Below are 24593 nucleotides of genomic sequence, written 5' to 3'. Positions count from 1 at the left end.
AAAACTATGGTCAATTTCAGTGCTTTTGTTTGTTTAAAATCATATATTTTTGACTGACATTTTTACCTAACTATAAAGTCCCTTTAGCCTTTGATTTTCTCACTGAGTTTCTAATGTAATCTAACATAATATTACAATTCCTAACAATAACAGCGCTTTAAGCGTTGTTTTTTTTCAGGGAATTTCTACATTTTTTTAAACATAAAGTAAGATGTCCGTGAGAGGTGTGGGGTTGGGTGCAAGGCCTGGGTCACAGTCAGGGCTTGCGCCCAACCCTCTGTGAGCACCTTACCCCTGCACATGGCCTTCTGCTGTGCTCATCATATAGTTGGATGCAGGGCCTGGCCTATGGCCAGGCCCTGCACCCATTCCCTTGCTGGCACCCAACTGCCCCTTCTGCACTCAGCCTTTTCCTGTGAGTGGAATGGGGTTGGGCGCAGGGCTTGGCTACAGTCGTCAGACTTACTGACTTTGTCAATGTGGCACAGCCACAAAAATATAAAACTAGAGCCTATTGGATTTGCCATCATATATAAAACAGAACTATCATCTTTGTGCAAAAATCACCAATAACTTTAATCAAATGTATATTTCACTTATTCATACAATGCAATGCTTAATAAAAGTGTTGCAAAATATTTTCATAAAGTTTAATTTAAAAAATCAACATGTCTCTGAGTTATTCTGTTAACATTTTTCTGCCCACAAAATGAAATCATAAAAACAGCCAAAAGAGGGCTTACTCTTCAGATGAAGAGCACAGAGCTCCAGCTAGGAGTGCTTTAAAGAATTACTGGTACGTTTTCCTGGGAAAATGGATTTAATGACCCAGGAAACTTACTATTTGTTTTTAATGATGATGGGGGGCTGCTGCACTGACTGTAGCCCCCCACAACATTTAAAAAAATGTTTGGTGGAGCCCCTGTCTCTCATAGGCGTACCACCAGCAAGAAAACATGTATTTAAAAAAAACCTAGGGCATTATGAGGCGTTTCGTGCTGGAGCAGTGAATCAAAAATGAGGGGCACTAGCTGCTGTTTTATTACTCACTTTTTAAAAACAATTCTTGTGGGTGGCCTGGTGCTCACCTGGGGCAACATACACAAAAGGTGTGGAGGAACAGGCTTACTCCATAAGGCCACATTCACTTTGATTGTGATACTACCACCACTTGTGATCTCTTTTTGACACTTGTGTTGATTAGCTTCCTGGGGATTCCTCCTTATGGAAGAATTGGTCTCATACATTTTGTCGTGTCTAGCTTCATCATTGACCACCTCTACCCACCCTGGTAGGACAGTGCCACCAGGGTGGACTCAACCTCTTGGTGAACTGCTCTTAGATAAATCTTGCTGGGTAACAATGGGATTCAGATCAGTTAAAAATACCTAGCGGGCTACCTTGTAAATTTTACCTTTAATAATGGTGTTCAATGGTATGGTTAAAAACATAGGTTGTCTGTAACGATGAGTATAATGACTCAACCTGTTCTTTAAAAAGCCAATATGTTTCTGCGCTCACACTGAGCCTAACCTGGTCTGGGGCATTCTTAGGAGATATGGATCCTTAGTCAAGCATGAGTGAGCAGACACGTATTCTAACTCACGGGGAAAAATATTTCACACACTAACGTCCTAAGTGGTGAAGTAGACTTTTAGATACCCTAGATTATAGTGGTACAGGCCTCTGGTCTGGGGCTAGGACGATGCCCCTTGTAGTCACACATTCGTCAAAGGTAGCATTGTTATAGTGTACCTAACCCTTGCCGCTCTGGAGCTCATCTGGGACACTCACACCTTAAATGTTGTTCGGGGCTACGAGGGAAGCCCAGAGCCCCTGCAATCCCAGCCAGCTCCCCAGCTGGCACCCATCAAGAGTACCAGCTGGAGCAGGAATTTGTTTCCTTATGCGGGTGCTATGGTGTCCACGCGGCTTACCCACAGCTCAATTTGTGTTGGGGGAGTCCCAGGGCCCCCCCAGCCGCAGCTGGCTCCGCTGGCGAGAGCAGACCCTTTCTTAATTTGAGGTGGGCACTTGGTTCCCACCTGAGGTACTCACAGCTCAATTTTGTTTGGGGGCCTTAGGGGAGGGAGGGGGGTGGGAGTGGAGTGAGCACCAAGGCCATCGTAGCAATGCTGGCTCCCCGGCAAGCACCATACCGGGAGTCAGCACTTTTCCTTTGCCCCCGCCAAGGCGGGAGCAGCTTCTTCTACCTTTTTTTACAGGGTCAAGGAAGTGTACACTTGTGTTCTCTTGCTGTAAATATTTATATTATATAACCCCTTAACAATATCTATCCTTAAACCATATCTAAAAAAAACCTTACCACCCCTTACACTATCCATCCCTGAACCCCAAAAACCCTTCAATATACCCATCCATCCATCCGTAAAAGCTAACCTAAACCCCCTTGCCACTGGTATTTAAGTGTCATAAGGAACCATGGTAAACAGTGTTTTAAACTACCATATGTAAATAATTGTAACTGATACTCCTTACTGGTTCTCTGGGTCTTAGCTTTAGGTCACAGTTCTCACAAAGTGACGTTTGCCTCGTCCAACAAATAGAATTTATCAGTGGCAACCATTTTATACAAATACACTTAACTCTTATCTCTAGCTCCTCCCACACCTGGGAGCACAGAAAACCTTAGTCCAACTTGATGTTCTTAACTCCCAAGCAACACGATTTTCCTGTGGTTAAAATCAAAAAGGGCAGGGAGGGCAGCGAGACATTACCGTGACCACGAAAACTAGGACATAGGAGAGCCGTAATATGTTTTGACTTTGAAGTAAGTGCTTCCTGAAGACACCCTAACATGACATTGGACAGGTACATGGCCCAGTGAGGAAACTTACCGGAATTCCAAGTTGTTGGGCGGCCATTTTGATCACCTTTTCTGCCGAGTCAGTATTGGAAACATTGACCATAGTACTCTAAAAACACAAAAACACATTTCAGTCAGTATCTCGCTTCGGGATTCAGTCTGTTTTTGCTTGAAGAAGTCTTATATTATTCCCCTCTGCTGGTCCTTCTCACAGAACAGGAAAAGAACACGTGTACGTTAATTTTGATAGAGTAAAACTAAGGCTCAGGGCATTACAGCTATCCTACTTAATTGACTAACATTTGTTCAAGAATATACTTGATACCCACTACTTCAATACATCAGTATCTGTAAGACTAATGAAAAGATTTTTTCAAAACCATTTTATTACAGTCACCAGGGTGGTTAATTGAGTTTACTTGTTCCAGGTGATTTCCTTTGAATCCAGGGCTGGCTTAAGGATGTTTTGGACACTGGGATGCTAGTTAAATCCACACACAGTGAAGGATACGTTGATTTGTCAATGGAACCAATAGTCTCTTTCAGATATCAATAACTAGTTCTACCATGTGACTGAATAATTTCTAGTCTTCTCAGTTGATTATATATTCCAAAAACCTGTGTCCTGTAAATTGGATCTTGCAGAAAGCACTGGTAAGTGGGTAACTAGAATTTCCCCCTGGCCAGGTTTGCTCTCTACGACTTTTTACAAATATTAATATTCATCATATTTTCACCAGTTTTATACCCAGAGTTTGCTTCTATTTGTGTACGAATAGCAAGCTTTTCATAAAAGTATGAGTGACGGGTCCTCTGGTAAGGGGACATGGTGCACACTAAGCAACAATTTGTTGTCCTGAGGAGCTGAAATGCTCCGGACTTATCAAGAGGTAGGGTGGTCTGTCCCTGCTCTCCTCATTAACTGTCTCGCCACCAAATTTCAAGCCTGGAGCTTCACAGCTTTTCAGATTTTATGATGTTATCAGTGATGACTGGGCATTATTGGTTAAGAGCCAAAGGCTCAAGATGGCAAAGCGTGTCAACCATCATTTATAATTATAGACTTGGAGGCCAGGTTCTGAGACAGAGATTAGCTAGAGTGCAACTCTGGTGCCATTTTATTCTACTTTTACAGCCACGAGGGGTCTCCTGGCACATGACTGATGTGTATTGCCCCTCAATAGCCCTGTTTATTAACCTTGGATACATGGAAAGCTGAGTGAACCTGCCAAGATGTATAAACCTATGACCAAGGGATCAAACACAGAATACTGAGAAAGCCACAAAGAATGCATTACTCCCCTGTGCCACCAGATGGGGCACGCAAAGGGATGTTCTGCACAACTTCTTGTTAACATTTCTTGGTGGTACATGGCTGGCACAGTGACCTGGATACTTTCTTTTCTTTGAATGGCCCCTTTATAGTCATCATCTGGTGTTCTCCACGGCTGAAGTTGGGATTAGGAAAGCATAATTTTCAAACATCTACCCTACAGAACATGAAACGTCAATTGACACAGTAGCCATTCTGCCGTTTGTTCAACGCTAAAGAATCGTTAAAATAGCAAAACACAAACTTCTTAACCATGCAAGGCAAGTACCAGGTAGAGCTGCTGTGCAGTGCTCTACGATTCAAGCATTAAGCCGTATCCAAAAGGGACTGTGTCTCGTTAAGGAAACTTTTTATAGATAAAAACAATTATAAAGAAATCACTATAAAGAAGGCTTTGGTGCTCAGAAGTGTGGAAACATGGAATCCAGAAATGGTGATGAAGGATGTATATGAAATAAATTGGGTATAGTTCCTTTTATATTTCGGTCCCTATCAGGAAAACAATTACAGTGCAAAATGTTTCCTTTTGAGTAAAAACAAATGAGACAAAAAGACATAAAGGTGGAAGCGTATGGAACATGATGAGAGTTCCTATTAGGGACAGGGTAGGATATTGTCATGCTTAAAGCTAGGATTATGGTAAGAGGACGGCCAGAGTTATAATTAGGTGAGATATGAACTCTACCCCACTAGACGAATGATGGCTCTTGGAGTGCTCAAGGGAGGTTCATGCTAGATTTTTAGGATAGACACAAGAGTCAAATTCAGATACACAGGATCTAAAAGGCAAAAAAATCACATAGTTAACCGTTAGCCAGATGATCTAGCATGGGCCACCCTCCAAATTTACACCCTTTCTCCGGCAGAACGAAAAACTTTAGTCTCAACAGCCTATTCCCAATAAAACAAATGATAGACTTCACTCAGATGATTCACTTTACTGAAAACAGTGCTTAATTTGCAAAGAAAAAATATATAAATGCAGGGGTCCATAGTTTTCCTTAGGAGCCCGCCCAACAGCGCTGCTGAGTGCTAGTGCGGATCCCTCCTAAAGGCTCCTTCTTCAACCACCCTTCCTTTACGCTCTCATAGTTGTACTCTTTTTTATTTGTCACTGTTTTCCTACTTTTCTCTTCCCTCTTGTTTCTCCCTTTTCTGTCTTCCTCGCTCTTGCTGAGGGTCAAATTGTGATGAGGAAAAATAGGTCCAGTCCACCAAATGAGTACTGGCGCCCCTGCCTCCAACCACTGGTACAAATAAAGCACTGAGTAAATGTAGTAAGCAGTGACTTCCTCCTTCATTATATCACCTTGGAAATATTCAATGGCCTATTCAGTAATCTGTCCTTCCAAAATCTGTAAATTGGGTACCTTTTTTAAAAAAAATTATAATCCTACAAAATGTTGTTTACAGTGATTCAAAATGGCAAAAGTGTGATAGAGTTGTATGAAAACAAACTTTTGTCATTACAACCTTTACATGGTTTAGTGGCAATTTGTTTAAACGGACACTACATTCAGAATAAACACTTTCAGCACGCAGACAAGGTTGCCATCTACTGTGTAAATATTTGGTTATCAAGCGCTCTCACACCCAGAGGTGTGTGGGAACATCTAGATGGGGTATCTTCAAAGTCCCTTCACAACTGGATTAGGGCTACTCAGTTCTACCAGTCATACACAAGCCCAAATTGGCTGCTCTAAAACCTTTGATGCACTCTGCTGCAGGACTTAGGGTCTGATTTAGATTTCGGAGGTCAGGTTACTTCATCACAACGGTGACGGATGACCCATCTGCCAAAATATAAGTCCCATAGGATATAATGGGATTTATATTTCGGCAGACGGGCTACCTGTCACCATTGTTGCGGAGTAACCCGTCCGCTGAAATCAAAATTAGGCCCTAATTCATGAAGCCAAAAAAGTCAACCACATCACACTTATTTCTTGTTCCTTCCACTGGCTTCCAGTGAAAGCCAGAATTAAAATCAAACTTCTTACATCATGTCAAGGGCGGCTCCTTCTAGGAAGGGCTGGTAGGGTAGATCATGGAGAGGGGGTAAAAAATAAATTACAAAAAAATAACACTTAGTGCCTCTGCCGCTCCCGCCACTTTGCTGCTTCTGCCTGGCTCCCTCCCCACCCAATCCAGATGCTTCTCTCATACTGTTACACAGCATGAGAGAAGCGCCAGGATTGGCCTGGGCAGGCTGAAATGCTGCTTAGTGGGGGAGTGGGAGGCTGTGCAACACAGTTAGGTGGAGAGTTCTAAGTGCCCATCTCAGTTTAGCCGGCCTCAGACAGCCGGCCAAACCGACATGCGCACTTAGAGTGCACCTAGCACTCCTCCTCCCTGGTGACGTACAGTATGCTGGCCCCACTCCACGCTGCCTAAGCGGAAAAATAAAATGATAATAAAATGCTTTAATTATCATTTTATTTTTCTGCATCCTTTCAGGAGGGGAGCGACGCTCCTCCACCATAGCAGAGGGGTTGCCCCTGCATCACGTTCACATTTATACACATACAAAAAAACAGTCATGTCAGTGCTTCAAGAATCTAAGGGGGAGCTCAAAGGCTCAGGAACAGAGAGATCTTCAAACCTAAAACCATAAAGCTCAAATTTTACTCATCTGCTACCCAGATCTTTTCTGTTGCAGTTCCATTCCATCTTTATGGAACTCCCTAAATGAAGGCCTCATTCAAATCTGCAAAAATATAAATACCTGCCTGTTTAACCTCTATCTTTACACACTGCCCCATTCTCATTTTCCATCTGATCCTGACTGTTTTCCCCCTTTCCTTGCCCCTCCCAACTGCCTTTGCTCCTATTTCTGCCCTCTTAGATAACACCGAGTCCGCCCAGATTTTTCTGCTCTTCCTTTGAAGCTGAATTTAAGGCAAGTTTGTAAGGTATTGTTCTTTCTCTACCATGTTATTGTGAAAAGATTCTGGTCACTGCAGTATTGAAGATTCAAATCCCTATCCATTGTTCCCTATCTGAAGCCTGCAGACACATTTCTTAGGCAGAGTTGCACTATAGAAAAAGTGAAGTAAATACAATACTCAACTGATAATTACTTAGTGCCCCAAGGGCAAGGGGCACAGCACACTAGGTTTTACAAACAGTACAACACATTTTTCTCTTTATTTCAGTAGATTGGGTCAGGGTGTTCCAGGAACTGGTGGTAATTACTGCCAAGATTTCCCTCGATAAGATTTTGGATTACATTCCGGGAACATCATTTTATGTGCTGATGCATTATGTGAAGCTCTGCTTGGCAGTGTCTTTGGAATGTTGTGATAAATCATAAATCCGTATACGGTGCTTATAATATTCACACCATTCGCATGTTTCAAAATAAACACGCAAATCTTTGCATTATCAATTTGCGCTCTTATGATTTACAAAGATTCTGATAATGAGCTGCTGGGAATTTCCTGCATATTAGTCTTTTGTAGGTAGGAGTTCCTCGTGCCCCGCAAACTTGGGTCCTTAGAAATTAAGGAGAATAATGGAGTTTTCTTAAGCATCAGGCAACTCATCTCTAAGGTTATAAGAGGTCTCCTTCTTACCAAGGACCTTGGCCTTTTCACTAAAGCGTCATTTTTTTTATACTAAGGCAGCACTAAGGTAACCTTTTCCCCATGTTGTATTTATAAAGTTGTGCAATTTGTAACCCCCTTACCCCACATTATGCCTGCATCAAGCATAATGCATGCAAGGGGGTATTCCGACATAGGGAGGCCCAAAAAATGGCTCAGTGAAATCTACAATATTTCACGGCACCATTTAGTCCGTCAATTTTAAGGCAGGCGTTAAAATGACATACCCATATTAACCTATGGGCCTCCTTGTGCTTTGCTGCACTAATGTCAACATTTTTAATGCTAGTGCGGCAAAGCACCACAATAGAATCAAATATTTTGATTCTTTTGTGCTAATGATAACCATGGTGCGCCGTATTATAAATACAGCGCAACCTTGGTGTTGTTGGGTGCTGGTGGGTGGACGCAAGAAAAGTGGCGCACCGTGACCAATGCACCACTTTCTTGTAAATATGTCGCATAGCTGGACTGCGTCCACCCAGGCATGGACGTAGCCAAAAAGGCTTTGGTGTTCAGAAGTGTTAAGAAATGCAATCTAGAAATGGTGATCAAGTCTGCCTGTGAGTTGAAGGACAGAGACATCCTGGTGACACACCACACAAAGCCCAACGGGACCATCAAAGAGAATGGATTGTGAGGGGTCAGTTAGGAAAGAGATCATCTCTCATAGTCTTTCCTGTAATTCCTCCCTTGCTCGGCTATCGAATGAAGTTTAGGGCAAACGTTCAAAATGCACGAGATAAAGAGGGGCAGAGAGTCTGACTAACAGACGGTCAGGGATGCAGACAAAGAAGGCTGGAAGACAAGGAGATAGGCACTAAATCAGACTGACAAATATTAGATCAGATGGACAAGTAGACAGGCAGAGAATGAGGTACACAAGCAGACAGGTCATCAGACAGCTCGACAGGAAAGCAGACACATACGTAGACAAAAAGAGCGATAGTTAAACAGGTATATTAACAGGCACAAAATAATTTACATTGATAATAAATCTGAATAGATATGAAATGTAGGCTAGATATACGTCCAGATCGCAGGTAGGTAGATAGTTTACTTGCCTAGATTAGCTGATGCACAGGTACGAGGATAAAGGGGTAGGTAATTTGAGAAATAGGTTTATAGATGTATGGTTTCAGATATTTGGCTTTAATATATACTGATGGAGAAGCACTGATGGCTGTGGAGGTATTGATGAATATATATGTATTCAGACTGTGCAACGTGTAGGTGGTTTGATTAATAAACAGATGGATATAGACTATCCCAACAACAGACATCTATAGAAGCCGACTCAAGTGAGAGATACGTAGACAGACACAGGATATTCTTAAAATATCCTTTTAAAGAAATAGGAAAAAGAGTACAGATAAGTTGAGAAGCGAAAGAAGGCGAGGCTGGCTGACAGAAATATAGCAAGGCATGGAGACTCACAGTTGCGTTGGTGGTCGTCAGGCAGGTTACTTACAGACGTGTAGTCGTCCGCGTCCAGGAACAGTATGTTAACGGTCAGTCTCTGCGGGTACTCTTCTCGTTTCTTCTCACTGAGCTGCCTGCATGAGCACCAGGCAAATAACAGGAACATAGGTTAAAGAAGTCAACACGGAACCACCGGACTATTTTAAAATTCGCAGCACAAGACCTTCCAGAGGAATTTTTTTCTGGGGACAGGAGCTCAGGAAGTGCAGGAAGTGGTAATGACGCGCCACCAGGGCCTCAGCGGAATCCTTGCAGAGCCCGCGCCATTGCTGTGTCAAGCAGACGCGTACTCTTCCTGAGGCCATCTCTGACTTCTCCCCTCCCAGCAAATGGGTGGGGCGAGCATTTTAAATTCCATGGTTATCTGATGGGGACTATCTTGTAAATATAAATACTATTTTTAAAGAGAAAGTCTCACAATGAGCGAAAGGAGTGGCCCTTCCTGAAGCTTGATTTGCCACCAGAGGCCGGCCTTTCCGCTTTTAAACATCAGCAGCAATACAGTCAAAGGCAAATTCTTACATTCTTGATCAATGACAATCCCAGACCTAAACAATTTACCTTCAACTTCCTGGAATGTGTTTCATCCTTCTGCTATTAATAATAATTACTTACCGCAATATGACCACTGTTTTCTAGTAAATTAAATGCACGTAAAATTATGCACATCTTTTGGCTGTGGCGACTGGACGGAGCAGAAAATATTTTGCAGTATACACTTGCTCCTCAAACCACAAACCCTGCTGGTATTTCAAGTGGCTTTTGAATGCAAGAGATGCTCTTAAATTCCATTTTCACTCACAATACCTCAAAGTGAATTTTCGAAAATTCCATATAATTTCCACTGTTTTTCAAAAACTGTTATGCAATTCCACACAGCTTTAGTCCTTTCCTGAGTGGTCTTTGTAGTGCTTGCGGTGCCCATCAATCTGCATCTCGTCTACTGAAGTGCAAGAGCTGATACCACTGGAGCGCGTGGGTTACAAGTGAAGGAGGTCTGGGCAGATCCACAGGTGTGCAGGGGAGGGCACAAACTTCCCAGTCCTGCTCCTGCATAAATGCTTCAGCTGATGATAAAGCATATGTTGTGTTTGTTGAGCACAGCTATTGAACAGGCGACAGTTCATGCAAGCTGATTTGCCTGCCAGTGTCACTGAACATATTACCGACCTTAGGATCATTGTAGAAAAGACAGATGTCCTGGGAGAGAAACCCTGGCAACCCCAAGCATCATAGGAGGGATCTAATGACGAAAGGGGTGTTTCTGGGAAACAAACTGCAGTACAATAATCAAGCCTGAAACACGCCCCTAAATGAAGGGCAGGGAAATGAACCAACCACTGACACAGGAATACATGTGTACACTGTCCGCATTTGGGTATACAACGAAGAATTAAAGAAGTAATCCTATGTAGAGAAAAAAAAAAAGTTTTCTCTGATTCATCTTGCTGAGCTGCCAATCACCAAAAATAGGCGTTCTAGAATGTTCCTTTTATGATGACGCCTGTTTAGGTTTTCAGATGATGAAATTGTTCGCTAGATGACCCCTTTAAGAGACCGAAAAAAAGTTTGTGGCTGTTGGAATATAAATCAAAGGGTAATCAAGCTAATGTAATAAGTTATTATTAGGTATTCTCTACCAAACTCCATTAGAGGGAATTTGATTAATTTCAGTTTACAGGAAATATGCCTACAAATAGAAAGAACCCAGATGCTGGGATGCCAATTCATTCAAGCAAATGCAATGAATTGTGGACCAATGAGACAGCTCTGTGTTTGTGTCCTACGAGAGAGAGAACTTGACAAATGTCTATCTTACCAGGCCACTACAAGTGTTATCAATCTAACAGATGTACTTTTAGAGGTAAATATTATTTACTCCCGCAAGTGTCCAACATTATAATTCTGACGTCAAGAATGTGAATTTGAAGGTGAAATTTCCCACCATAAAGGGGTTTGTGTTGGGGACTTTCCCGCAAAGAAAGTTCTCCTACAGATAACAAATGCATATCTATACTTTAATAAAACGAATGGGAATGTTCGCTATGTTTTAAACTGTGACACCTTTTTGAAGTTGAGGAAGTCGGCGAAGTCTAACTTTGCCCTTTTTGCACATTCCTAATTAGGATGAGTGTACTTATCTGCTGAATATTTTTGATCCCCAAATAGTTGCAACCCATTTTTACTTCCTCAAATTCTTGCTTGAAAAACAGAAGTAAACATTGGCGACCTGGTGCCATTTTCTTCTCCTTCGTGGTCCTGGAATATTGCTTGCACTGGAAATGGCTGAAATGACCAGGAAATGAGTGAGGGCAAGAAAGGACACATGGTTTCTCTTCTAACGTGCCACTGGAAGCACCTCACAAATCTGCTGTTTGGGGTCACCATTCCCCACTGATCTTACTGGCTTTTGGGGGCAAAAGTGAGGCCCTGTCACCAGGTGCCCTGGAGCTTTGCTACATGTTCTCTTTCACATTATTGTAAACACAATGAGACATTTCTACAGGCCCCTGACATCCGGGAGTAAGCAGAAACAATTGCCTGCCTTACTTCCAGTTTCCTGATACTCCTGACAGATTGACCAATCATTTCACCATGGGGACGAGTGAAGCAATTCCAGTGCTTTACTTGTGCCTACTGGTGCCGAGCCCCAGGACAGATTTAGGAGATATTTAAGAATACTGGGAGTCCTGCATTATCATGCTGAGCCATGGGTGGGTCAGTAGTACAAAGAACCATGCCTTGTTTTTACAGAGACATGGAGAAGTGTGGCTCAATGGTTAGAGCGGCAGACCCTGGTGTAGAAATCTGGCCCGGGACCAGGGTTCAATTCCCGCCTCAGCGGGTCTTGGGCTCAATTTCCTCGGACCTGATAATTCTCGCATCAGTGCCTAATCTAATTCACGGGTCCCACTCTGTAACTCTGGGCAATAGCTTGCTTAATCTCCACAACGGCCCCAACAGCAGCTGAGATGCCTGGCTTCACCTTGGAGGTTGCCCAGGAGTGGGCACCTCACAGGGAAAAGCCAAGAGGGGTTCCACAGTGGTATGCGTACAGTGCCTTGAGACCCTAACGGGCGAGCAGTGCGCTATACAAGTACGAAGTTTACAGAGAGGATAAGTAAATGAAGCCCTGCTTATCTATTATAACTGAAGTGAGAGGGGAGGATTGAGGTGGATAGGGTAATGGGCAGCTGCTCTGACTAGGGGGTGCCTAAGATGTCATAAATGATGCAGGTCTGCTTCTGTTTCCCTTAGAAGGGAGAAACACTAAGCTGCTTACGTGCTTTGATGTGACAAAGAAAAAACATACAGAAACTTACTAAACTGTTTGGAAGAGGCAAACTGTAGTGCACCCCGGCAGGAGACTGTAGCAAGTGCCTGAGAACAGTACTACCCTAGTGGATATCTGGGTGTGAGGAGCAGCATGTGGAGCCATGTACCAGTCACCTTCCCACCAGCCTAGACAACATCTGCGACTCGCTCTTTGGAGGCAGTCAGCGACTGGAGGATGAGCGGCGCAAACAGATCTCAGTAACCTTTTCCATCTCTGCGGATGCGTGCCAAGATTCACAGGTAGCTTCACAAGCAGCTTTCTTTGTGATACCCAACATCTTTTCGGAAATCGAGGCTCATCAGAGGATTTCTCTTAAGTAACTGAAAAGGCCAAACAGTGATTTTTGATTACTATTCACATAGGGGATAACTGCATGGGCACAGTGACAAAAGAGTGTACCATCGGGTGAGGGGACTGGAAACATCCTGCGGGTGAAACTACTTGCATGAGAGTAGAGCGGGTGAGATTCACAGGGATTGCACTGCATGAGTAGAACGCAGGTCAGATTGTGGCTAGTCGGCCACATGGTATTGGTATAAATATATTGCTTCAGTCAATTTAATTGTCTGAAGACACCCACATGCACAGAAGCGACATGGAACATCTAAAAAGCCTGCTGTATATTTCTCAAGGGAAGACACAGTTGGAGCCTAAGATGGAGGAATGTCACAGCCTCGCGCTGTAGAATCACCGCCACCATTAGTCATCATCCGCTGACCATGCGGCTGTCCTGAGGCTTACATTCTGTATCCTTCCGAGAGTTGAGAAGTTCCGGTGAGTAGTTTCATCTCTTGCACATCCTCAACAATGCCTTGAACACAGTAGTAAACATACTTTACAACCTTCGACTGAGGAGAAGGGCTGCAGCTGTGTGAGATCCTGCATAAAGATTTGCTTCACAAGGCAAGACTGAACAATTACCGAGACACAGACTACGAAGTCAATGAGCATGCAGAGGGAATGACTGAAAGGCTCACCATTGCAATGTGGACTGCCATTTCTCCTTGGCTTCGGGGGAGCTATGAAGAGAGAAGAAACAAAGAGGAACGAATGAGTCAGGCCGCGTGCCTCTCTACCAGCCTCCGCTTATATTTAGAGCTTCTCAGGGTTCCTTCCTCCAGACCAGAACAAAAGCACGGTTATTTCCTGCTGTTCTATCGCCCCCCCAGACAAACAAAAAAATGAAAGAGTGAAAAACTCGTGCCCAAACCGTGCTTCCTGTCTTGGAGGCCAACACATTTTCGATAAGGCCACAATGTGGAAATAACATTTTTTTCAAATGACCTTAGGATATTTTCCTCTTCAGGCTAATTCCCGCTCGAGCCTGCAGCTCAGTGAAAGCCGTGAGCGCCTGTTATTATTAGTGACACTAGACTGATGTGCCCCAGGTTTAGGAGATTAAAGTCCAGAAGTAATCCGTTTTTATTAATATATTTCTTTTAAATTTCATTTGAAAGATATGATTATATCAGTTCAGTTCTAGAGCTAACACAGTACTTCCGCTGTCGGCATAGTTGGGAGGGTTTCCTTGGAGCTGTATCCTCCTTGGGAAATTATCTTTAAAACACAACGTGCTCTTTACGTGCATCATACATTTTACATGTTCAGTCCCTCCATACTCGTCTATAATGTTTTGAGGGCGACCATTCTCTCCAACAGCCAACCCATGCCCAAGTAACTATGGGACCCATTCACAAAGTGTTCAGTGAGTGAGAAAACAAATCAATTAGTGTTAGTAAATCTGTCAATCTGCGATTATTAATTACATGTTACGTCATACCATACGATACCACACCATATCTTACCACGTTATAATATAGTATAATATGACATGAAGTGAAATTGTATAACAAAATATTTAGTATAAAAAGACATGACACACAAGAGCTGGAAAGATCGGACCCGACCAGACCAGACCACAAAACACCACACCACACCATACCATAGCGCCAAACAGGGAATCATTATTGTATTGGATTAGGCTCTAAACACCAAAAACCTAGGAAGTCTGTCTGATGTCATTTTAATTTTACTATACAAAAAAATTGACAGAGGGAATGAATACATTTTTCTCAGCCACTGGTAATTACTTGGGACTGCATCCCAGTCATCATTAGAGTAATGGGTTGGAACGCTACCCTAAGCTAATTCCAGTGGTGAAACTTATTGCAAACATTCCTCCCATCTCCTTTTGTGTGTTTGATGTACCGCCCTACGTTGCAAGGGTATCCCAGACATCGGTGGTAGGTTCCATAATAACTGTGCCACTGAACTAAGCAACACCCGACTGACGAGCCCCAATCAGGACTAAACCAGACTTGGGTTGCTTGGGTTCCGGTTCAAGGTGGACCTGGCCTGGCAGTTCAGGCTGGACTGTTCCTATCAGAGAAGGGTCAAGACTGATTTGCATATGGTTTAGTCCAATTGAGGTGGCATTGTGGGCAAAGGTACGATGGGTTGGAATGCTACCCTGAGCGCTTGCTGGAGGTTAGGCTTATTGCAAGCATTCCTCCCATCACCTTTTGCGTGTCTGATGTACTGCACTAAGCTGCAAGGGTTTGCCCAGATGTGGGACCCATGCTCACTGTGCCACTGGAACTGAGCTACACCCAACTGACGAGCCCAAATCAGGGCAAAAGCAGTCTTGGTTTGCTTGTGTTCCGATTCAGGGCACACCTGGCCTGGCAGTTTGGGCTAGACTTTTCCTATTGGAGTAGGGTCAAGACAGACTTCCATTTTTTTTATTAAATGTGTTTTTATATAGCGCGGACTTTACCCGAAGGTGTCAGAGCGCTTCACAATAGGCAAAGTAAAGTAAAGATACAAGAGGAGAAGAATTACAAGTGAGCCTGTTACAAAAACAAACGTTACATTACATGCGGCAATAGTGATAATTGTGCAAGTATCAAGAGCAAAAAAAATACACGAGGTAGCAAACGATACGTTACGAAAGGAAAAAGTGACGTGTGCAGGATACAAGAGCAAATAAAGTACGAGTAGAGGTAAAATAAAATTGCAATAAATGGTAGACACTCAAAACACTAAAACAATAGTTACGTTACATGAGGCAGTGGTGGCCGTTGTGCATGTATCAAAAGCAAACAAGATATAAGAGGTAGCAAATGATACGTTGTAAGAGGAAAGGTGCCATGTGCATGTTACAAAAGAGTACAAAATACAGGCAGAGGTATAATACTGCACTAAATGGCAGACACTCAAAACACAAAAACACCCTGGGAAGGCACTTCTATAGGCATGGAGAACAGAATTTCCTATAATGGAAGGACTACCTTCAGAAAACAGAGGGCTTGAATTAAATTTGGAAGTGTCTTTGAAGGAGGAGAGCTTTGAGGTCAGTTTTGAAGGCCTGGTCCTGGTCCGAAGCTGAGGGGTCATACCGGGGTCCAAACTGAAGTGGCTGGTAGGCAAAAGAACAATGGGTTGGAATGTTACCCTGAGTGATTGCCAGTGGTTAGACTTATTGCAAGCATTCCTCCCATCACCTTTTGAGTGTCTGACCTCCTGCTCTAAGTTGCAAGCGTATGCCAAGATGTGGGTGCTGTGCTCACTGTGCCACTAGAACCAAGCCACAGGCAACTGACGAGTCCCCATCAGGGCAAAACCGGTCTTTTATTGCTTGTATTCTGGTTCAGGGCAAACCTGGCCTGCCAGTTAGGGAAGGACTGTTTCTATTGGAGCAGGGTCAAGACTAATTTGCGTATGGTTGGGACCAAACTGAGGCAGCATGGATGGAACAACAAGAATGATGTGCTGGAATGCTTCCCTGAGCAATTGCCAGTAGTTAGACTTATTGCAAGCACTGCTGGCATCAATTTTTGTGTGTTTGATTACATTATTCTAACAACAGTGGACCTGCTGTGCCAGCTACTCTGATTTGCATAGAGGTGTTGCACAATCCCATTAGCTTTCGCATCCCATGATGGTTGATGCACTCAGTTAACCTGGCCAATGAGCTTCATTTGGCTTGTGGTACTTCTCATCAAGCAGGACTGTTTGGGAGAGAAGCTCTCTAAAAAGCCTCCCTAAGGCACCCCCTGAGGACAATACTCAGAAGCAAGATCCTATTCTTTTGACTAGATTTCTGTAGTTCTACGCTTATGTAACCTTGGTGAAGGACAAAATCATCCTGACCAGGCCTCGTTAGAGCAAATAATTTGGTCAGGAGCATGAGGAAAGTAAAAATATCTTACAGAAAGCGGTTTGTGAAACCCCCTTCAGCCACTAGGTGGTTTGCCTCTTCCCCCTTTAGCCTGGGCTTGAATAAAGTGCTGCTTACATGTGGGATCAGCCCAGAGGAGCGGCTCACTGACTCCAGGTACTCGCTTGCTAGAGTGGATGCAAAGCATGAACTGTAAAGTGGGATGCATTGCACTTAAAGACCATGATGGAGCCACACTTCTTAATGCTTGCACAGGGCAGGGTAGAAGTGGCACTTACCCACACCTGGGGGAAATTCTTACGTCCCTCAGAAGCCAATATGGGATGCCACAGCTGAACCACCAGCATGGAACCACTGCTCCCGCACAAAAGACTCCAAGTGTTACTACCTTTGGAATCTACCCAGTGAGCCTGCCATATCTGTGAGCGGCATGTAGACTGCCTGGTGGGGGTGCTGCACACTGAGAATGACCCATGCTCTCCCCTTAAGGCCCAACGTGGAGTGTCACTACTCACTCTCCCATTCCAACGTAGGACTATTGTTGTCACTACAGAAATTGTAACAAACCTACTTCCCTCAGAGTCCAGCTAGCCCAGCCGCCAGCGTTGAGTGGGCATGCATTAATTCATTAGGTTTTAGATTTATTATTTAAATACTCTTGCTCTGGCTTTAGAATAGCAAAGTGGTACATCAACACCAAAGAAACACCAAAGACTCAGAAACCAAATGAAATCACTTATTGAGCCGGCAGTTTTTGTGCAGAGGGTATGCCAACTGAGACACTTTTATGTGCAGTCCCACAGGGAACTCTAAGGAGGGAGTCCACACAGGGCAGCCTATCTGGTGGAGTATTACAGCAAATCCCATGGGAAAAGACTGCTGAAGAATTTTACAAACTCTTTAGCCGGAAACTAGTAGCAGGGGCACTGACTAGTCAGAAATGACTAGATCTGCATCCACTCCCCAATCCGGCACACGTGCACTCCAGTGTGATTCGAAAATAGCCACCGCCAACAACAGCGAAGATGGACCAACACTGGTGCGCTCCACGCCCGGGGAGGGAGTGTGAAGCCTTGCTGTCGGTAGAGCCTCCGCACGTTTCTGAAAACGGAACAAACTGAATGTCAACAAAACGTTGTGGCAATACTCAGGGCCTGATTCACAATGGTAAACTTAGATTTCTGTGTAAATGTACTACTTTTTTTTGGTATTCACAATTTACGAGTTTAATTTTACTAATAGCAATGGCGTAAGGAAACTGGAGCACCCCCTGCAAAGACAATGGATGGGGGCATCCCTCCCGCCAACTCACTCAGGTGTTGTGAGCGGGGCCCCTGGCAGGGGCTGTGAGGGGCCTTTGTTAGCTACTGACATCTTAATTTTAAAACTGCTGAGACTACAGTCGGGAGGAGAACTCTGCACATTAAAACAGAGGACAGGCCTAACTTTTTATGTGCACGAGTGCGCAGTCTCCGCAGTAGTAAAGTTACTATTAGTAATATTAAACCTGTAGTTTGTGCATACCAAAAATAGTGAACTTCCACAAAAGTGTTAAGTTAACCTTTGTGAATCAGGCCTTCAGTGTGGTCGGCGGCACACACGCCAAATAAACCAGAGTACAGCCCGCTGCAGCAGTAACTAACTGACATGAAGCACCAATGAAACGCGGAAGAAAAGCCGACAACAAACGGTGCTGTGGACTATGCTGCAGCGGAGCGGTGGGCTCCGATCACTGGTGAGCAGATCGGATGGGAGTTGTATCTCCACATTATTTGTATCTTGCAACCATCAATAAAGCAATGGAAAGAGAAAGCAGAATCCTCACCTCTGCGTCCTTTGTGGAATTAAAACTTTTGCATGCGAAAGCTAGGACATTTAGCATTGTGGGGGAGGTTTTTAATTTGCAGGGTTACTTTTGAATGAACTAAAGGCCGACAGATGCTTCAGTTCCAGGATGGTGGAAGGGATGATATGGGTGCAAGGAGTTGGCTAATCTGAGTACAGAGAGGCTGTGCTGTCTGTGTCATCCTTTGTTTCAATCCCTGCCTCTTGCTGTGCATCACCGGTGAACCAGAACACCGAGGCTCCCCCGTGAGATATTGCCATACCGATGGGGCGAGTCTCATGCTTTAATGTGCATGCTTTGTTTGCAACTCAAAGTTTCCTGAAACATGTTATGGCGGGAAGCCCAAGGAGCACATATATGGACGAATAAAGAAACAAGTTAAACGTCTTGGTAGCTACTGAAGGTGAGAGGGAGGTGGCAGATTTTTACAGTGAATTTTACTCAAATTACGATATGGTTGCTGGGGGCTCGTAAAACAAACCTCATGGTCCTGCATGCGGGGAGACCAGGGATTTGGTACTCGCAAGAAGTGAGTGCAGTCTGCTCAGCCCAGTATGTGATGCAACACTGTTCAGAGCACTAACAAACTGCATCCAGGAGGAAAAGATGCTGCGCCGGCACCGACTGGTGCACGACCTTTCAACTCTCTGGTGAAAGGGTTGCAAACAGGTAACGCTGCAGCTACAAAGGTGCCGAAAGCACGCTGTGAAGTGCAAAGGCCCTCAATGCTTCCTAATGTTAGGGATTCTGCAGCGAAGTAGTCAGTAGACATGAGCTCTGAAACAGCAGTAGTAAGATTTGAAAAAGAAGGGCGGACATCATGATCACCTTCACACAGGGACATTAGACAAAACCACCCACACGTGTTACATTATCCATTCATCCATCCATATACTTATTCATTCATTCATCCATCTCTCCATGTAATTACTCACGCATTAACATATGCAGTGACATAAAGAGTCACTCATCTGTTCATGTATCAATCTTTGCACCCAATGACTCAATCATTCTTCTATCCATGTAATCACTCATCCATCCTTTCAGCTACATTTTGACTCATGCACAAAATTTCCACCAATTAATGAACACGTTTAATTAAATACTTGTTATCACTTAAAGTGGACGAAACTCCCGAATTCACATCTTATGAACAGAAACTTGGAATCGTGGTGCACAGCAGTCTGGCCACCAAAAACCACAGGAAAATGCAAGCATAATCATTCCAACTTTTGAAATAAACATTCCACTTTAAAATTATTGGGTTAATTACCTCCACTTCCGGTGGCCATGCTTCACTCTTCCGTTCACCAAAGCCTACCATATGGCCATACCACTTCATATCCACACAGGCCCACAGGTCCGTGCTCTGAAGTTAACAAAATGTATGTTTCCCTTGGTTAATTGGCACTGGAACAAAGGCTTCTAGTGTCCACGAGATGTAAACACATGCCCTCCACCTGCGCCCAGTCAGGCAGTTCTTCATGTCTCCAGATCTGAGTTCACCATTGGCCAATGTACAGTGATAGATGCCAGAGCTCCCCAGCTCAGCCAGGGGCTTCTGGCATGCTTCCATGACATCCCACGGCCTGCTCTCATCCTCTCCTTTACTCCCTATTTGAGCAATGCTGTAGCTCTGGGAGCTCCAAGATGTCAGTCCTGTGTAGCCTTGCAGAATGCCATCTGCAGTGTCTAACTGCAGGAATCTGGCCTCCTTCCTGCTCTGTTTCACTGGGACAAGGATTGCTTTGGGAGATTAAGCCACGTTCATCATTTGAGGGATCATAATAATGCATGTTCAAATGCAGTCCTTTTTAGGTCGAGCATTGCAGCGCGCAAGCGCTGCTTTACTGACGTGTTGGTATGTATCTGGGCTTTTAACCACGCCCACCTCACGCCCATCACTACCACTCGTTCATGGGCTTGCCATTCAAAAGTCCTTTGATGACATTGGTAAATGGTTTATGTTTGTCCCTCCTTGGGGACGTTTTGTGCCCGCCTTGGCCATTACCCCTGTTACATGGCTAATTGCACTTTACCGATAAGTTTGACTGCCAGCAAACTTCTTTTTCAGTTTGTCTGTCTCTTCGCACTGATGCTTATGGCGGCAGTGGCGCTGTGAATGGGTTCGCTTATGTGAAACTCTTTTACTTCTAATTTTCAGTTTATGTGGCAAGAAAAGGCCGGTTAGGAGTTTACAACGCTAATAGCTCTAACTCGAGCAAATGCGAGACCCATTGCATTGTAAATGCTTGTTTATTTTCCACCTGCCCCTTCAAACACTGTGTGTGAAAAAAATGATAATTCCACAGGGGACATCACCACCAAGAAGTCGATGACATCCTCTACAGCCTAGCTCCATCCCCTCACAATCTGGTGCTCTCCAACACTCACCTTGTGGTGGTAGTGAACTGAAGGCTTCAAAGACATACACAGTGACAACAGTTTCAGTAAGGACTCACTGAAGACACTCACAGCCAAGTACAGACAAACTCAGGGCCACTACTTATGTGGCACTTATCCCTAAACTTGGGGAGAAGGGAAATCAGGGGAGAGGACGTGGTGTTAGGGTCAGAGCTGCCTATTTTGAAAATGGGGAACCAGGTTTGATCCATGGCGTCTTCTCAACATCCTGTGATTCTGGGAAAATCACTTAGGACCTCATTTTGACATCAGCGGTAAAAAACGCCTACCGCCGCAGTGATGGGCGCCAAAATACCGCCACTGCGGCTACCATCCATCCGCCATATTATGAGCACTGCCTGACTTCCACCACAATAAGGGCAAAAATCCGGCAGTGTTCATGGTGGTGGACGGCGGTAAGCTGGCGCTGCTACCACCAGCACCGCCACGCCAGTAGAACACCGCCAGCCGTATTATGACAAGTAATACAGCCTGGTAGTGTTCTGCTGGCAGGGCCCTGCTGGCGGTACCAGTGCCCCTTCCCGTTCCTTGCCGGAAGACCTCCTCCCCCAAGGTAAGTCAGGTTTCTGACAGGGGAGGGGGATGGGAGGGTAGAGGGTGTTGTGTGTGAGTCTGAGTGTGTGCATGAATGGCTGTCTGTGTAAATGCGTCTGCGTGTGTTGTGTTGTTTGCGTGGTTGTATGAGTGTGAGTGTATGCATGTAGGAATAGTGAAGTGAGTGTGTGTGGGCATGTAAGAGATCGTTGTAAGAATGTGTGTGGCATGTCTGGATGTATTCGTGTATGATTGCGGGTATGCCAGTGTGTGTATGAATGCATGTATGCCAGTGTGAATGATTGGGTGTATGGGAGGTGCGTGTTTGCGGGTGTGTGCGTGTGTGAAGGGTGGTGGGGGGTGTCTGAGGATCGGTGGCGTGGTGTCTGAGGATCGGAGGAGGTGGAGGGGTGTACGGATGGAGGTGGGCTGAGGGGTGTTAGGTGAGTGTATGGGGGTGGGGTGATGGAGGAGCCGCCTACCGGGCTGTCACCGGTAGGGCTTACTGCCATGGTTTTCATGGCATTGCTAACGCCACGAAAACCATGGTGGTAGGCCGGCTCATAATGCTGCTGACGGTACTATGCCGGCCACCGGGCTGCAAATGCACATCTCCGGCCCGGCAGCTCATACAAGGCGGTATGAGTGGAGAAGTGGCACGTTGGCTGCAGCCAACCTGCCAATCTCATAATGTGGCGGTATGTACCGCCAGCCTGTTGGCGATCATACCCCCACACTAACACTCACCGCTGGGGTCATAATGACCCCCTTAATCTCCCTGTGCATAAGAAAAGGAATCTGACCTTGTGTAAAGTAACTGGTGCTTATGTAAAGCTCCAATACCCTTAGTTCGAGTTCAAGCTATGTAAACAAATAAAAAATAAAACTGATAAATCTGCCTCACCCCCACATTTCACTGCATGTTTCTGCAGTCCCCACTCAACATAATACTTTTCTCTTTCTGCAATCTCCCCCACCCTACCCACTCAATAACTTATAATAACAAACATTAGCAATGCCATTAGGCCTCTTGTTAGCTCCTGAGTTTTGCCTTTGGCAATGCTTATTTTGTTTGTGAATGTTTGTTGTATGATGAAACATACTGTATGGAAAGAAGCATTACCTAAATTCAGTTTTCGCATCAATAATTTTATTGCTCATGTTGAGGTGCTATTATCAATGATGTCATAAAAGATGTTATGACTGATGTAATATATAGGGTAATTAGCAGTGCATGGTGAAGGTGCGAGTTATAGTTGCTTGAGGTAACCATAACTATAAAAGCTGAATTTCTATGGTTTTGTGCAAGTAAATTCAGAACCTAACTATAACGCCCCTGTAACCTTTGGATTTTTAAGTGAATTTCTCTGTTTTTTTTTTTTTACATAAAATAATTTTAATTACTATAAATGAACTCAACCACTGGCGAAGGCTGTGCACGGCAGGGGTTGGCTGCAAACCCCTATAACCACCCAACCCAGCGCCATTCGGCCGTACATAGCAGGGGTTGGCCGCAGGGCCTGCTGCCAACTCCCTATAACCACCCAACCCCACGCCAGGCATGGCCTTTGGCCATGCGGGACAGGGGTTGGCCGCAGTACCTGGCCTGTGGCCTGTGGCCTGGCCCTGCTGCCAACTCCCTGTAACCACCCAGCCCCACACCATGCATGGCCTTTGGCCGTGCATGGGGATGGGTTGGCCGCAGGACCTGCGTCCAGGCCCTGCAGCCAACCCCCTATAACCACACCAACCTCGTGCAACGCAAGGCCTTTGGTTGTGTGTGGTGGGGGTTGGTCCCAGGGCCTGCAGACAAACCCCTTTTATGCTCCAAACACCGCACCACGCATGGCCAAAGGGGTTTGGAGCTTAAAGGGGGCAACACTAAATATATACATTTAGGAGGCTGCATAGACCCCACAGGCCCCTGGGATCACCACACCTCTCACGGGATACCTAATAAAATGTTTAGGTGGCCATTCAAGCCCCCCTTCGGCCTCAGGACCACCACCTCCCTGGGGCAACATTAAATAAATATATGGGGGGGGTTTGCATACCCCCCGGGCCCAGGGAATCACCAACTCCCCAGGGCTACATAATAAAAAAACTTAGGGGGGGGAGGGGGGCACAAGAGCCCCCTGGGGCCCAAGGACCACCACCCGGACAATATTAAAAAAACTAGATGGGAGAGCTGCGCAGAACCCCTCCCCGGGTCCCGGGGATGACCACCTTCAGGGAGGACATGGGGATTCATGTTAGCGGGCAGGGAAAGAGAGGAAAACTCCACTTTCAGCAAACTTAAGCATTTTTAAAGTCCCGACTTGCTGAAAGCGGAGTGTTTGCTTTTGCTTGGTGGGATCTGTCAGCTCCTGACAAGCAAAAGCAAACAGCTACCTCGCGAGGATGGGCATCTTGGGAGGTAGCAAGAGCCGACTCCCTCCATATTTTATATTTTGCCTTGGGGAAGTAGTGGTCCCCGGGCCGGGGTTCAGCGCGGACCCTCTCTGTCAAATATTTTGTAACCCCAGGGAGGTGGCGGTCCCTGGGGCTTTTCATTTTTTTATATATGCTGCCCTGGGGAGGTGGTGGACGCCGGGGCGCAAGAGCTGCGCAGCACTCTTGCATACATTATATACATAGCGCCGGGGAGATTGCATCCCAAAAGCCCGGTTCGGGGTCCACAGGAACGTCCCTTATAATTATAAAATATGTTGCCCTGGGGAATTGATGGTCCCCTGGGTGCCCCGTATTCTTTCTAAATATAGCCCCCGGGAGATGGTGGGCCCTGGGGCTACTAAAGCCCTAGGAGGAGGGTCCTGTGCTCCCCCACCTATTATTAGGCCGCAATGCCCTCGGGACATGGCCATCCACCTGCTGATTTCTCTGTGATTTAAAAAAATGCTTTTAGCTTTGGGTATTCCAAGGGGTCCCCTGGAACAAGACTAGGGTATACATACCCTACCTCCTTTTCTTTTTTTTTAAATGTACTTTTTTATGGGACTCAGCTGAAGCAGAGTCCCAAAATGGC

The 24593-nt window shown here is 45.0% G+C and overlaps 1 protein-coding gene across 2 annotated transcripts in view; it reads right to left on the bottom strand.

The window, feature by feature from the left end:
* The window catches only part of LOC138261443 (rho GTPase-activating protein 20-like), a 306296-nt gene that overhangs the window by 93445 nt on the left and 188258 nt on the right, over window positions 1-24593 (bottom strand). Inside the window, exons 5-7 of one of the 2 annotated variants that reach the window (XM_069210394.1) lie at window positions 13562-13603; window positions 9237-9321; window positions 2859-2936 (exon numbers count right to left, since the gene is read on the bottom strand). In XM_069210394.1, the coding sequence (XP_069066495.1) occupies window positions 2859-2936; window positions 9237-9321; window positions 13562-13603 (205 nt within the window). The remainder of the gene's footprint in view (window positions 1-2858; window positions 2937-9236; window positions 9322-13561; window positions 13604-24593) is intronic. The other variant, XM_069210402.1, reaches the window with a different exon arrangement.

Source organism: Pleurodeles waltl, chromosome 2_1 (genome assembly GCF_031143425.1).
Source record: "Pleurodeles waltl isolate 20211129_DDA chromosome 2_1, aPleWal1.hap1.20221129, whole genome shotgun sequence".
Lineage (NCBI taxonomy): Eukaryota > Metazoa > Chordata > Amphibia > Caudata > Salamandridae > Pleurodeles > Pleurodeles waltl.
Note: the sequence above shows the minus strand (reverse complement) of the source record. Positions and strands in the feature narration are given on the sequence as shown.